The 15,817-nt window shown below is 49.1% G+C and overlaps 1 protein-coding gene across 1 annotated transcript in view; it reads right to left on the bottom strand.

Annotated features, from left to right (window-relative positions):
- The window catches only part of PRKAR1B (protein kinase cAMP-dependent type I regulatory subunit beta), a 151,564-nt gene that overhangs the window by 93,991 nt on the left and 41,756 nt on the right, over nucleotides 1–15,817 (bottom strand). The window contains exon 4 of the mRNA XM_003795462.2: nucleotides 14,476–14,567. Coding sequence (XP_003795510.1) covers nucleotides 14,476–14,567 — 92 coding nt within the window. The remainder of the gene's footprint in view (nucleotides 1–14,475; nucleotides 14,568–15,817) is intronic.

Genomic DNA, 15,817 nt, shown 5'->3' with positions numbered 1-15,817 from the left:
AGCGTGAGTGGTTGGGTTTCTCACTGAGTCAGAAAAATCCATTTATGTGCATTTGAAAGACAAGGATCCACCTCCACATCCGCACTAAGGCAGCAACCAACAAGAGTAATTTTCTTCTGGGCTCCTTTCCCACTCACAACGACATCTGTGTGTCCCATTTTACAGTGCCCAGCACATAGAAAACCCACAACCAGCATTTACTGAATGTGTGTGTGAATGGATGGATGGATGGATGAACAGATCAGTGGATGAATGAATGGATGGACAGGTGGATAAATAGATAGATGAATAAATGGATGGATAGATGAATGAACAGATGGATGGGTGGATAGATGAACAGATGGATGGATAAATAGATGGCTAAATGGAAATATAGATGGATGGATAAATGAATGGATGGATGGATGGATGGATGGGTGCAAGAATAAACAAGTGAATGGCTCAGGCTAATCTCATCTCCCTCAATAACTCAGATTTAGCCTCAATTAAAGCAGAGGACTTTGTGTCTTCAGTCAAGAAGCAGGTAATTATTTTCTTATCATTAGAAAACACAGTTATGATGGTGGACAGGGAAGGGAGGAAGTACCCAGAGGCACCAAAGGGTTAAGGAGCCTGTTTCAGGCAGACTGGATATTTGGATTTAGCAGCTGACTGACGGGCATGGTGTGTCCCTCACACAGCTGTTCCTGGGAGTCAAAGCAGATCTTTGTTTGCTGGACTCTTAGCAACTGTTGCTTTTTTGAAGGACAAGCATGAACCAGCTGTCACTTTGTGAGATATAGATAGAGCAGGAAAAGTTGGATCTGCAGCATCATCTGGGCTTGGGAGGGTCTTGCATCTCTTCTTATGCCTCCACCTCCTAAGAGACTAGTCCATTGTAATTCTTATCCAAGCCAAGAGACTACAAGCGGGGCCTGCCTTCTAGAGCAGCTCCTGAGAACAGAAAGGAATGCAAACCCAGTGGGCAGCATCCACCTCAGAAACACCATGCCATGGACAGAAGCTCTGTGGGAGCTCCTGAGTGGCAAATGCATGCCCCAGACTTGCCTATCAAAAGCAATGTGATCATAAAGAAACAGGACTGATAAAGGCCAGTCATGGTGGCTCATGCCTGTAATCATTGCACTCTGGCAGGCTGAAGCAGGAGAATCACTCAAGCTCAGGAGTTCAAGACCTGCCAGAGCACAAGCGAGATTCTGTCTCTACAAAAAAAAAAAAAAAAAAAGGAAAGAAAAATTAGCCAAGCATTGTGGTGGGCATCTATAGTCCCAGCTACTCAGGAGGCTGAGGCAGGACCCTAGGAGTCTGAGGTTGCTGAGAGCTAGGCTGAGGCCATGGCACTCTAGCCTGGGCAACACAGTGAGACTCTGTCTCAAAAAAAAAAAAAAAAGAAAGGAAAGAAGTTGGATTATAAAGGGCATCCTATACTTAAATAATGGAAATATTCACAGCAAAAATTATCTGAAGGCTGAGGGAGGGAGAACGTGGTAAAAGGAATGGTGAGGTTTTGTCCAGGTTGGCTTCTGTCTGCCACACCCAACAGAGCGGGAGGCAGGTGCACTGCTCTGTGGTTCTCCCGTCAGCCAATGGTCTCTGCCCTTAAAGACCCGGCTGGCGGAGGGAGGTACCTAGCTTCCCCAGCCTGATGCCCCAGGGCCACCTCTAGGTGCTCAGACAGGAGGAAAGAGGCTGCCAACTGTGGTCAGAAGGTCCAAAGTCTCTCTGAGCAAAGCTGGAAGTGCCCACCTCACCAGAGAGCCACCAGGACTGGTCCCTGCACCCCACACTTGTCCTCAGCTCTACTCCCACTCCGTTTTGAGCAGGCCCTGTGAGAACTGGTCATAAAGTGTGGGTATCTGCTGATGGCAGGACTCCTTGCCTCTGCCCTGACCATACACCAGGGTTACCAACCCAGGCCCAGGCTTGCCCAGGCTTCCCCAGGGTATCCCTGCCCTGAAGGAAACCTAGTCTCCCAATGGCTGGGTTCTTGATCTCTTGCACAGGCCAATTGCAGGAAGGCAGTCCAGGGCAGCGCTGGACAGGGTCTCCAAGCAAAAACCCCTGCAGTGCATTATAATTTGGTAACACTGCTGCATCTGCCATACTAGCGAGGTTTCCATGGTGACACACGTATCACAGTTGCCCCCATGGCACTCACTGGCATGCAGGCACATGGGAGAAATGAGTGCTAGGTGGGTTCAGGACAAGCTGGATACTCATGGCACAGTGTCTGCACTGAGGCTGTCTGCATTTTTGGTCTCTGGTGTCCTCTCTTCATGAAATGATATGAAAATAGAGGGTAGCTATTGTTAATATTTTTATTTGCCAAAATAAAAAATTAGCCATTCTATGTTAGTTCCCCAAATTTTAAAAAAACGGCTTAAGGAATTTAAAATCTAGAAAGCAAAAAGGCAAAGATATTACCCAATTGGGGTGTTGCGGAAGGCCAAGGCTCTTGCTCGGCCCTTCGAGGGAAATGACTCCCTTATCCAGGATGGATTCTTGTATAGCAAGCAGTAAGGAGGCTCCTCACAAGCCTCTGGTCCTCTCCTTGTCAGTCTCCCTCTGGGAAATAAGCCCACCCACCTGTAATCATCATCCATTGTAGCTCACCAGGACACATTTGCAGACCAGCTGCCTCCCAGACACCCTAGTGCCACTGGCCCCCACCTCAATCGGCACCCAGGACAGAAAATTGACTGAGCCCTGGGCCTGCATCCCCCACAGCTGCAACTGCCACCAGGATGCCATGACTGCAATGCCCACCCAGGGAGGCCTCCAGGACATGCAATCTGGTCTGGTCACCCCTCCTTCCTAAAATCTGCCAATGCTTTGAGACATCTTGAAACTAGAGAATAAATAAAAGAATATTCACTGGACAGGGCAGTCCTGAAATTAGATCCCAGAACATACAGGTGCTTCGTTTTTTAAAGAAAGCACTTCACACCAGTGAACTTACTGAATAACATTGGCACAGTTGTCTGTTTGGAAAAAAAAAATTAAGGTGGATTTATAACCTTAAACCAAAATAAAATTCCTGATAAATCAGAGAGTTAATCATGAAATCAATCACTCAATCAGGAAGGTTCTGGAAAAGTCCACATGTTTATTTATTTGCTATCATGGAGGAGGGACAACCTCCATGAGGAAAACACAAGAAGCTGGAAAGAAAGAACTGATAAATCAAAGTACATAAATGTTAAAACTTGTCTATAGACAGATGAATGGAGGAGTGTTTTAGGGGGGACAGAGCTTCAGTCTGGGAAGATGAGGAGGTTCTGGAAAAAACAGTGGTGACAGCTACACAACAATGTGAATGTGTCTAATGCCCCTGAACTGAACGTTTAAAAACTGGTAACTATTATTTTATATAATACAATTATTTTATACAATGAAAAGAATGGGGGGAAAATCCCCAAATTTAAAACTTCCATAGGACAAAAAAATTTCATAGACAAAGTCAAAAGACTAATGAGAAATTGGGGAAACATAAGTGCTACATGTTACTCACCAGCAGCCTGGTTTGGTTAGTTTAGAAATAATTCCAGCAAATCGGTAAGAGAAAAGACAACAACCCAACTGAAGCAAACATAAGTAAAGGATAAACCAGGCAATCTGCAGGAAAAGAAATGCAAAAGACAAAAAAATACAAATAGAAGCTCAACCTCATTCCCTCTGAAGAGAGCCACCAAAACCATGTTCCACAGGACCAGCCACACAGCCCACACAAGGGCCCTAGATTCAAAGATTACCTGTTCAGATGGCAGAGCATAAAACCAAGAGCAGGATTCTTCCAAGCAGGGAGCCCCCTGTGCCCACAGGCTGCAGCCCAGGAGGCCAGCCCTGACTTTGGGCCCAAGTGAGGCCCTGGCACTGAGCACACCGCTATCCCAGTGCAAGACCATCATGCAGGCTTCTGAGCAACAGCATCACCCAAGAGGGGCTGACAGAGGCTGCTCTGGTTTCTCCTAGGTACTTTTCCTTATTCACAAAAATGGTAGCTTCCACCACCAGCCCTGGGCCTAAGTCCCCAGCCACATTCCCCTCCACAGCCTCCACGCACTCCATGAACCACCCCTGGCTCACCCAGTCTTCATCTGTGGTCCACATGCTTCCCCCAACTCAAAAAGCCCCCATTCTCTTCTTTGCCTGGAATTCTGCCTCCAAACAATGTGTCTGGGAGCTCCCTGGTTCTGCCTTGCATGCACCCCACTGAGGGATGCAGCATTGTGACTACTCACACACCAGGTAAGAAAATTTACTTTTAGGCTGAGTGCTCGTAGCACAGTGGTTACTGTGCCAGCCCCATACACCGAAGTTGGTGGGTTTGAACCCTGCTTGGGCCAGCTAACCAACAATGAAAACTGCAACAAAAAATAGCCAGGCATTGTGGTGGGCTCCTGTAGTCCCCGATGCTTGGGAGGCTTAAGCCCAAGAGTTTGAGATTGCTTCTCAAGGAGAATAGCTTGAGCCAAAGAGTTTGAGGTTGATGTGAGCTGTGATGCCACAGCAGTCTACCAGAGCGATATAGTGAGACTCTGTCTCAAAAAAAAAAAAAAAAAAAAAATTCACTTTTAAATACTGGCCCCTAGAGTCAAGACAGAGGACAGCATGTGCCCAGGGCTCTGCTGTCACACACGGGCACAACCCAGTAGTCAAACCTGGGCTCACATCATATCTCAGGGCTGATAGCATCACATCTCCTTCCTGTAGGGAAGCATCCTCTGGAAGAACTGCAGAGGCTTCCTCATTCTGTGGGAAGCCAGGAGCTAAGGGTCGGTGCTTCATCAGGAAGGCCTATCTGGGTCCCAGGAAACCGTGCCACCGTGGGCAAGCCACCTACCATCCATGAGGTCAGCAACCTGACCTGACGGTGGGAGCAGAATGCCCCATGCTGGGGAGCTTCAGTCCCCTTGAGACTGAAGTTCAGTGGCCATGTCCTCCCCTAGGACCCCCAGGTGGCCTCCCCTTTTTTGGCCTCCCTCCAGGCAACTGAGGTTATTTTTAGTGACCAAGGCTCAAGAATGGGGCCATACCAGGCCCCAAGCACCCACAGAGCTTGAAAGCCAGTGCATTTCCCCCCTGGCCGTGTCTCTTACAGCACAGGCAGCAGCAGGCCCTCCACAGGGGCATCTTGCACAGTGACTGCAGGAACTCTGACCTGGATGGACGCAGCTTTTGCCACCGGGCATCCGCCTTCCTAACAATTGCCTCACTCCCTGTCTCTGAACAGCTGAATAGCTGGGCCTTCCAGAACTTTCTCTGAGCCTTGGAGTCCCCATCCACATAGGAGGTGATGGAAGTAGGACCTCTTTAGCATCTCAGCTCACAGGTCTAGTGGAGCTTGTCAGTGACATAAAAAGGTGATCTGGCTGGCAGTGGGAGGCTGTGGCACCCAGAGGACCCCACACTATCCAATTTTAGATCCTCAGAGGCTGCCAGATCACCAGCTGGGTGAGAAAGCCTGGGCTCCTCTCCCCCCACACCCTGCAAATGGGATGCAGCAGAGGCCATGCTGCCATTAGTCCTTGTGCTCTAGATAACGCCAGGTTTGGCCAACTTCTCAAACACACTGCAAAGAGCTGGAACTGCCCTCTAATTCCAGACCCAGGCTACAGGACTTTTATTAGCTGGAAAATTCTGGGCACGTGGAAAATTACTGTTCTCTTAAAAAGGTTGTTGCCGTTCCCTGGAAGGTTAATAGGCTGTACAGGATTTTGTGGACAGAAGGTCAGCCCAAAGTAGCTGCATCCAAGCTGGTTCAAATCACAGCTTCTCCTATTCTTGGCTGGATAGCCTTGGGCAGCTTGCTTAACCTCTCTATGCCTTACCTGCCCCGGGGGGCTGTTGGGAAGCTGTAAAGAGACCAGGGACTGGTCACAGTACTTGTCATTTGATGCAAGCTTCAAAGGCCCAGATTTCAGCCTTCCATTGAATTCAAGTTTTTAAAGCCTGCTGAGTTCACGTGGCCAGTGATGTGCTAACCTCAGGTCTCCTCTGCCCAGATCAAACCTGGCTTTGTGCAAGATGGAAATCAAATTCTTTTCATGTTCAAGCCATTAAGCATATCTTCGGATAAGGTCCTGCATTTTCCAAAATGCTAATTTTTGTTTTTTAGTGCTGCCCAAAAGAGAAGCAGAAAGTCTCAAAGCCCAAGCCGGAATGGAGGGAGGGGGCTGCAAAAGCTTAGAGAAGCAAGGAGACAGCTTCCCTCAGCTGCCTGTGAATTCACCAGACAGGCCTGTTTTTTCCATCACCTGAGGATCTGAGCCAATTTGTGGAAAAACAGACTGCAAAGATACATGGGTGGGAGGAAGAGAAACAGGGACAGATAACAGGAGACAAGTTCTTGGGCCAGGGGTGTGTGTGCTTCGGCCAAAGTCCTGTGTGTTAATTAGAGCTGCAGAGAGCCGCAGTGCTGCCCCAGGGTGAGATGCCCTTGCCTGCTGCCTGTCTGGCGGCTCTAGTAATGAGGCCCCAGCCGAGGGCCCAACACACACCACAAACACACAGGAAGCTTCCTAATTATCACACTTCTTAACTCTCAGAAGCTCCTGATGCTCCTCTTCAGCAGCCCTAATCGGGACTTCTACCTCCCTGGGGCTAAGACATACCCTGGGGCAGTTCTGGAGCCCATACCTAGGCTCCAGGCACCTGGGGCCACCTGCTGAGAATGCTCAGATCTCTGGCCCAGCAGGGAGAGGCCAAAATCCACTTTGATCCCCAGCTAACACCAAGCCAGCAGGCTACACCTACTGCCACCCCCAGGGCCCTCACTGGGAGTGACTCTATTAGGCAGAGGGACAGGTCAGAGCTGTCCTGGGGTATCCTAGCCCTGGGGAGATGGATGAGCTGGAACAAGGGGCCAAGGCCCTTGCCCTGCTGGGCCTCTGAACACCCTTCTATACATTGAGGTGGGGGACAAGGCAGCCTCCCAGGGATCTTTGTTGACTATGGGTGTCTGGAGGCCCAGAGTAGCCTGTTTACTAACTCAGGGAGAAAGAGAGAGAGAATAACATTGTGGAGTGGTCTTGGAGCCACGCAAGCCTCTTCCTTAGACTAAGTAAGCACTGAGGAGCAGTGGGGGCTGACTGGATAGCTGGGCCATCCCCCAAGGGGCAAACCATCTTCCATGGAAAAGTCTACTGAGGGAACACACTGCCATGTAGCCAAAGGGCCACAGAAAGGCGATGGCGATGATGACTATGATGGAGGTGATGATGGAGATGCTGGTGAAGGTTATGATGATGATGGTGATGACGATGGTGATGGATGGAATGGTAACAGACTCATAGACATTACCACATTACATTCTCATTGATGCTTGAGGAAACTGAGGCCCAGAGAATATTATTATACAACTTACTAATGACATAACATAACTCTCTCCCTCCAAAAGATGTTTTAATGCACCTTAAATTTTGTGGTGTCTGAGTGTGTGTGTGTGTATGGGTATGGGTGTGTGAAGGTGGGCATGCAGATTAAGGGCACTCCAGCCCAACACTCTGTGTTCAGGGTTCTCCTGATCCTTTATCACCCCAACACTCCCCAGGACAGGGCCAGCTCCTTGCAGTAGCAGTAGTCCCAGGGCCCACACACACTATCAGTGGATCTCAATGTTGCTTCCCCACTCAGATGGGATAGGGCCAAGTGCACATGGCCTGTCATCAGCAGGGAAAGAACAGAGGTGGAGGAGACTTGGAGATCCTGGTTAGAACCCTGTCTCTGCTGCTCATGAGCTGTGCAGCCTGGGCAGGGCAGGGCAGGGAAGGAAACTGAGGCCTCAAGGTTAATGCTACACATCTCACAAGACACTGCATGAATGCCCAGAGAAAGCCTTCAATATAGGCCAAGTAGGAACACTGCCATCACACGGGGAAGGCAGGTTGTGTGAGGAGTTGGCAGCCTTCCCCACAACCATGTTGCATTATCTTCTTTTAAACAAAAGGGCCTAAGCATACTATTCACTCTTTTCCAAGTTTAAGCATCTCCACCACAACCTAGGAAGACAACAGCAACATCAGCTAGCCCGGGACAATGGGGTTTTTTTGTTTTTAACCTGAATTTAGAAGGAGAGGTCATTAGGTAAAAAGGTGTGCTCATCCCACAAGTGGGTTAATTTGCAAAGGAATGTTCTACATTCCTCTACCCACTCGGAGAAGCAGAGGGAACAGCAGGCAGCCTCAAAGTCAGGGGTGTGCCAGACGCCCTGCAAACTTGGAAGGAATTTTGCTGCACTCGCCAAACCACAGCCCAGCCGAGACAAAGCTGTTAAGCTCAGCTTCTAGTAAACTGGAAAAAGCGAAGCATTTGGATGCCACACAGGGGAGACATCATGTGAAAGGTCAAGAGACAATGCCTCCCTCTCTTGCCCGCTCCCTCTGGAACGTTTCTTTATCGACTGTAGCCAGAACAAGGAGCCCATCAGGGTGTGAACATGAAAGTGAGTTTTCCTACATGCAAAACAAAAGACCTGAAACAGACACACACGCCCAGTGTGGAAGCTTCCTTTTCAAGCCAGCCTGACAAAGAGGAGTTTTTCATCCAACCATCTGCTTCCTCTACAGCGTCCACCTAGGTCTCAGGTCCAGAGAGGTCAGAGCAGAGGGAGCCTGTGGTTCCAATGCTTGGTGCCAAGGGCGCAAGACCCAGCATAGGCACTTCCTGGACTCACACAGCTGGGAGGGCCCAGAGGTATCATGTGGATCAGCTCACACTTGGAGCCAGGTCTACCTACAGTAAGAGCTTTACCAAAACTGCCAGAGCCTGGACGCTTGGCTGAAGCACAGCTGCCATGAGACGGCCCTGGGGGAACTGAGCCTCCATGCAGATGGCAGCCCCATGCACAGTCAGATTAAAAGAGAAGCAGAGACAGCCATTCCTCAAAGACATAGCCCAGAGGTACCACGTGACCCTCAGCTGCATTCATTGGAGTCTACCCAGAAGACCAAGATGTGGCGGCACCACACGACCCTTAGCTACACTCACAGGCACCTGCCCAGAGCACCAGGACATCTGCACAGCCACATCCACAGCAGCACTGTCCACACGTGGTGGATACACAAATGGAATGTAACCACGTGTGGAATACTGTCAGCCTAAAGAAAGGACTGAAGTGCTGGCACATGCTGCGACATGGATGAACCCTGAAAGCACGCCTGGGGGAAGAGGCCCATCAAAAAATGTCATGCTGCATACACTGCAATTCTGCTTACATGAAACGCCTAGACTAGGCAAATGTATAGCAACCAAGCAGACTGGGGGTTCTCAGGGGCTCCTTGGGGGCCATAGGGAGTGGCTACTTAATTGGTACAGGGTTTCTGTTCGGGGTGATGAAAAATTTTAGAAGCAGACAGTGATGATGGGCACAATTCAAATTTAATAAAAGCCACTGAAGCAGGGCAGTGCCTGTGGCTCAGTGGGTAGGACACTGGCCTCATACACTGAGGGTGGTGGGATCGAACATGGCCCTGGCCAAACTGCAACAACAACAAAACAAATAGCTGGGCCTTGTGGCAAGCACCTGTAGTCCCAGCTACTTGGGAGTATCACGTAAGCCCAGGAGTTGGAGGTTGCTGTGAGCTGTGACACCACAGCACTCTACAGAGAGTGATAAAGTAAGACTGTCTCTAAAAAAAAAAAAAGGCCACTGAAGCAAACAGTGGTGAGGGACATTGCAAATGTAACAAAAGCCACTGAATTGTACCCTTGAAATGGTAAAATGGCAGGTTTTATGTGATGTGTCTCTCCCACAATGAAAACAAGAGCGAGGCTGATGGGGCAGGACCAGGTGTCATTCTTTGGGGGTTTGTATGCAACACTGCACTTGGGGAGGGATGAGAGGTGCTGGGAATGAGACAGTGTCCTGAGTGTCCACAAAATCCCATTTCATCTGCTTCCTCCAGCACCTAGGAAATGACTTCTACCAGGGTCCTTGCAACCAGGCCAATCCAGGCCAACTGGTCTGGTCAAAGCAGTGTTACACACACTTCTGGCCTGAGGCAGTGACAAGTCCAAGCCTCCATGAGCACTGAGGCCCTGTGCTGAGATAGTCATGCCCAAGAGCCAGGCAGCCTGAGCCACCAAGCTGCCCAGGGCTCCAGGGCAAGGGACTCAGCACGAGCCACTGGATGCCAGAGTTGCCTGTCACTGCAGCATGTCCTCACCCACCCTGACCTGGGAGCTCCTGACACCCAGCTCTCAGTGAGCCCAGGCATATCAAATGGCAAAACTGAGCTCAGGTGAGTTCTGTCTGATAACCACATCAGGAGCTGAAGGAACCCTTTACCTTCCCTCCTCCACAGGTGGAGGTCTGCATGTAACTCGCCGGGGATTTAAAGGGCTCCAATCCCCCACCTCTCAGTCCTCTGCTGAGGTCCACTGAGCCCAGTAGAACTCAGATCCTGAGGAAGTGCGTGGCTGCTGGGCACCAGAGTCAGATGTCTGATGGGCAGGTTCCAGAGCACAGAAATAAATCTCCCAAGCAGAGTAGCTTACTTATAGGGTCACAACTACCCCTACCCAGGAGCTCCCCCACATCAAGGTCATCTTGAGTTTGTAGCCGCCTCCTGGTACAGATGGTAGACCAGGATCCTGAAATTCAGCCACATTCCATGGTGCTGGGGCCAGCCATTTCCCTCTAGTTGGCACAAGAGTGAGTTAGCTGAGCTGACCTGGACCCAGGCTCAGCAGCCACTACCTTTCCCTGAGGACTGAAGCTGCATTAAGGAAGGATTCTGGTCTGTGTGGCTCCTGCCTGAGGGCAGAGACAGTCTGGCTATAGAAGGGGGCTACAGAGAGGCCCAGGAGGGCCCCACCCAGAGGAGCAGGTCCCATAGGACCTTCTGAACTACTGGTCCAGAATTTTCGGAACTTTTAACTATGTGAACATACCACCCATTCAAAGGCTAAATTTCAATTACACTAGAACCTCTGTAAGTTGGCCACTCAAGGGACTGTAACAAATTGGTCAACATACAGAGGTGGTCAACATAAGGAACTAGGCCTGTTGTACTGATACATACATGTGGTACATGTCCAGTCTATAAAAACTGGGTCAACTTGAGGTGGTCAATGTAGGGGGATGTTCAATTCTGCTGTACATTGCAAATTGATATTTAAGTTCAAGTTAAAACAGATACAACTTTTCAGTTACCTGGTTCCACCTGGGGACCAAGCACTGCCTCCCTACAAGGACACTGCTGCCAGGTAGACACCTGTTATGAGTATTCCAGGGCTGCTGTGACCAAGTCCAGCAGGACTTGAAACAATGGAAGGTTATTCTCTCAACAGTTCTGGAAGTCAGAAGTCCCAAATCAGTATTTATAGGTGGAAATCAGGGTATGGGCAGAGCTGTGCTCCAAATCCTCCCAGGGACAGACCCTATCTATCTCTTCCGGCTTCTAGGGGCTTCCAGGTCCCTTGGTCAGCAGCTACATTGCTCTTGTCTCTGCCTTTGGGCTCATAGGGCCTCTTCCTGTCTGTTTAAACCTTGTTCTGACTCTTCTTATGGGGAGACACATGATGGCATTTAGGGCTCCCCTAGGGAATCCAGGGTCACCTACCCACCTCTAGTTCCTTACCCTAATCACATCTGCAAAGTCCTCTTGTGCCATATGAGGTGCCAAGTCTAGATTGCCAATATTAAGTCATGAGTATCTTTGAGTGACCCTACCACCCTATGCTAATGCCTTACTTTCCAGGACAAGAGCTAACCACTGGACTCCTGTTTTGGGTGGACCTGGCTGAAAAGTATATTTTAATTCTGAGCTCAAATCTTTCTCCCTGAGCAGAAGAATTCAGGCTACTGCCTCACTCAGAAACTTCTAAAGAGCCTTACCAGTAATCAGAGAAGCAGCACCATTTTTCCTCAAACATAATAAAATAATATTCAGTGTCTTCAGGACATGGGGAAAGTCCACAGTGATAAATGCCATGTGCACAGAGCATACATGGATTCTTCCATGTGTACAAGAGAGGGAAGCTGGGAGCGTGGGCTGCAGGGTAGCCTAGATAGAACACTCCATGCCCTGCACCCCTCGGTCCCACCCATGTGCCTTGCAGGGTGAGCATCTCATGGGTCAGCCTTGGATCCTGTTGGCCACAGACTCAGCAAGTGTGCTCAAACACACAGCCTGGCACGCAGCTACTCCAGCAGCTGTCCCACCATAGGAGCAGCAATTGTTCACTGGGCACCCTGAACCCAGACAGTCCAGTCTAAACTGGCCACATGCACTGGGAGAAGGGGTTCCTATGGGGACATGAGTGGTCAGGAAACACAGCCACTCACTGCAACACCTCTGGGCTGCCCACACCAGTCATTCTGGGTAAGAGCCCCGAAAATGCATCAAAAGGTTTTTAAACTCACATACAAAGCCTATCACCACTTTCCAGGCCCTGCTGCTGGGAGTCTCTCCTCAGTAAATGCAGCTTAATAAATGCAGCTTTACTACTCATGGAAGCATTGTAACATGAGAAATTAGAAACCTCCTACCTGACCTTGGCAGAAGGAGAGGTTAGCATACTCTGATTCATTCTTAAAATGCAACACTGTGCAGACACAAAGGGAAATGAGATTTCTGCTTATATGGAAGGACTTCCTATACCTAATATTGGGGGAAATGGCACAACACACGATGGCACGTTTGTGTGTCTTCCTGCAGGCTGGGGGTCTCCACCATGGTCATAGCCAGGCTCTGTGTCCACAGGTTTGGACACAGAACATGAAGGAGAGTCTCCCCCAGACCCTACCAGTGGTGGCCTATGGAGCCAGACAAAAAGACTTTCTCTTTCTATTTTATGTATTTAGGTCTTCAGATTTGTATGGGACTAGGATCAAAATGTGCTCAGTTAGGTCAGTGCCTGTGGCTCAGTGGGTAGGGCACCGGCCCCATACACCGAGGTTGGCAGGTTCAAACCTGGCCCTGGCCAAATTGCAACAAAAAAATAGCTGGCATCATGGCGGGTGCCTGTAGTCCCAGCTACTTGGAAGGCTGAGGCAAGAGAATCACCTAAGTCCAAGAGCTGGAGGTTGCTGTGAGCTGTGATGCCACGGCACTCTACCAAGGGCAACAAAGTGAGACTCTGTCTCTAAAATAAAAACAAACAAACAAAAAATGTGCTCAGTTAACCTAATAAAAATTATAATTTGCTAAAAAAAAATTTTAAAAGAATTTTTTAAGTGTAATGCATCCTTTGATTCACATCAAAGAATTTATCTTAAAAAAAGAAATCAACAAGTTCTCAAAGGTGAACCTGCAAAGACAGCCCTAAAAATGTTTATAACAGAAAATGCACATAGCCCTGGCACAGAAGCCACTAAATCATAGCAACTCTATAGAAACTGATACTACAAACCACTACAACATCTTCTCTTATAGGGAAAGATGGCTCTGGACATCCTAAATGTGGACAAAAACAGTGTACAGAATGAGACTCCATTCTTTGAAAATATAGAAAGAGTTAGGATATGTGCAAAAGTAAACCCTTGGCCAGTCGAGGTAGCTCACATCTGTAAACTCAGCACTCTGAGAGGCCGAGGTAAGAGAATCGCTTACCTCAGGAGTTCAAGACCAACCTGAGCAAGAGTGAGACCCTGTCTCTATCAAAAATAAAAAAAGTAGTGGGGCATTGTGGCAGGTGCCTGTAGTCCCAGCCAGCTACTTGGGAGGCTAAGCCAGGAAGGTTACTTGAGCCCAGGAGTTTGAGGTTGCTGTAAGCTAGGCTGACGTGGGCAATAGAGTGAGACTTTGTCTCAAAAAAAAATAATAATAATAACAATAATTAATAAATAAATCCTTAAGAATTATTCCCAAATATTCCCAAGAATTACTTCTAGGAGTCAAATGACAGGGGATATTTTTTATTTTTGTCTTATCAAAATTTGCTAATTTTTCCAATTACTTATATGACCAACCTTCTCACTAAATACACTGGAGACCTTCACAGCTCACAGGCCTCTCCCTGGAACAATGCTGGGCTCCATCTGCCCACTCACTGAGACCCTTCAGACCACGGTGGCTGCCATGGGATGGGTAGGGAAATGTGCATCTGAGCCCTGTCTGCCCCACTTAGTGGGAGCTCAGTGACAGTGAGGCGACAACACCAAGCCCATGGTGGGCAGACCCCCATCTCTGTCTAGAGCAGTGGTTCTCAACTTTCCTAATGCCACGGCCCTTTAATACAGTTCCTGTGGGTCACAACCCACAGGTTGAGAACCGCTGGTCTGGAGGTTTGGCTCTCAGGAAGGGCAGATCTAGACCCAGAGTTCAAGGAGGCTGTCCAACTCTCCCAGAGCAGAGGATGCCTCCCTGGAGTAGGACCAGGTGTGCACGCAGCATAGTATTTCTGGAAGCCACCCCTGCTCCATGAGCCCACATTTCCAGAAAGCTGTGACACGCTTCTCCCATGAGCACCTCATGATTCACAGCCATGACTCAGTGAACCGGCAAAGCCTCCCTCCACCCGGGCACCTACCTTCTCTCATTGTCATCAAGATGAGAAAAGAGCACATTCTTGGAGATGGCTTTGGCCAGTGCTGTCATGGTCTTATAGTCCTTGGGAATCACCTGTGGGGAAAGCAAAGAAAGTCAGACCATGAGCACCCTAAGGGGCAGAGAGTGGGGCTGGCACCACAGCCAACATCTCCAGGCACCTGCTGGATCTGAGAGGCTGTGACACAGTTCGAAATCAAACTGCTTAGCCCCCGGCCTTCAACTTGATGCTGTTAACAGGTGACAGTAAAAACGCCCAACAGCTTATCTTACGTGTATTCACCCAACTTTTAAATTAATATTATTTTAATTGACAAATCATAATTATATACATTTATGGGGTACGATGTGACATTTTGCTATATGTATACAATGTGGAATGATTAAATCAAGCTAATTAACATATCCATCACCTCACTTACCTCCCATGTTTGGTGGTGAGACATTTGAAATTTACTGTTATTTTGAAATACAGTCATGCATCACTTAAAGACAGAATTATGTCCTGATGAATGTGTCACTAAGCAATTTCATTGTGCAAACAGGATGGAGTGCATTTACATGAATCTAGAGGGCATAGCCCACTGCACACCCAGGCCATATAGTCTAGCCCACTGCACATCCAGGCAGTATGGTCTAGCCCACTGTATACTCAAGGCTGTATGGTATAGCTCACTGCACACCTAGGCCATCTATTCTAGCTCACTGTACACCCAGGCTTTCTGGTCTAGCTTACTGCACACCCAGATCATATGGTCTAGCCCACTGCACACCCAGGCTGTCTGGTGTAGCCTGCTGCACACCCAGGCTGTCTGGTATAGCCCACTGCATGCCCACGCTGTCTGGTATAGCTTGCTGCATGCCCAGGCTATATGGTATAGCCCACGGCACACCCAGGCTGTCTGGTACAGCCCACTGCATGCCCACACTGTCTGGTATAGCTTACTGCACGCCTAGATCATATGGTCTAGCCCACTGCACACCCAGGCTGTCTGGTATAGCCCAGTGCATGCCCACGCTGTCTGGTATGGCTTACTGCACGCCTAGATCATATGGTCTAGCCCACTGCACACCCAGGCTGTCTGGTATAGCCCACTGCATGCCCACACTGTCTGGTATAGCTTGCTGCATGCCCAGATCATATGGTCTAGCCCACTGCACACCCAGGCTGTCTGGTGTAGCCTGCTGCACACCCAGGCTGTCTGGTGTAGCCCACTGCACACCCAGGCTGTCTGGTGTAGCCCACTGCATGCCCAGGCTGTCTGGTACAGCTTGCTGCATGCCCAGGCTATATGGTATAGCCCACTGCACACCCAGGCTGTCTG

Source organism: Otolemur garnettii, unplaced genomic scaffold (genome assembly GCF_000181295.1).
Source record: "Otolemur garnettii isolate 467f Iridium unplaced genomic scaffold, OtoGar3 scaffold00092, whole genome shotgun sequence".
In the NCBI taxonomy this organism is placed as follows: domain Eukaryota; kingdom Metazoa; phylum Chordata; class Mammalia; order Primates; family Galagidae; genus Otolemur; species Otolemur garnettii.
Note: the sequence above shows the minus strand (reverse complement) of the source record. Positions and strands in the feature narration are given on the sequence as shown.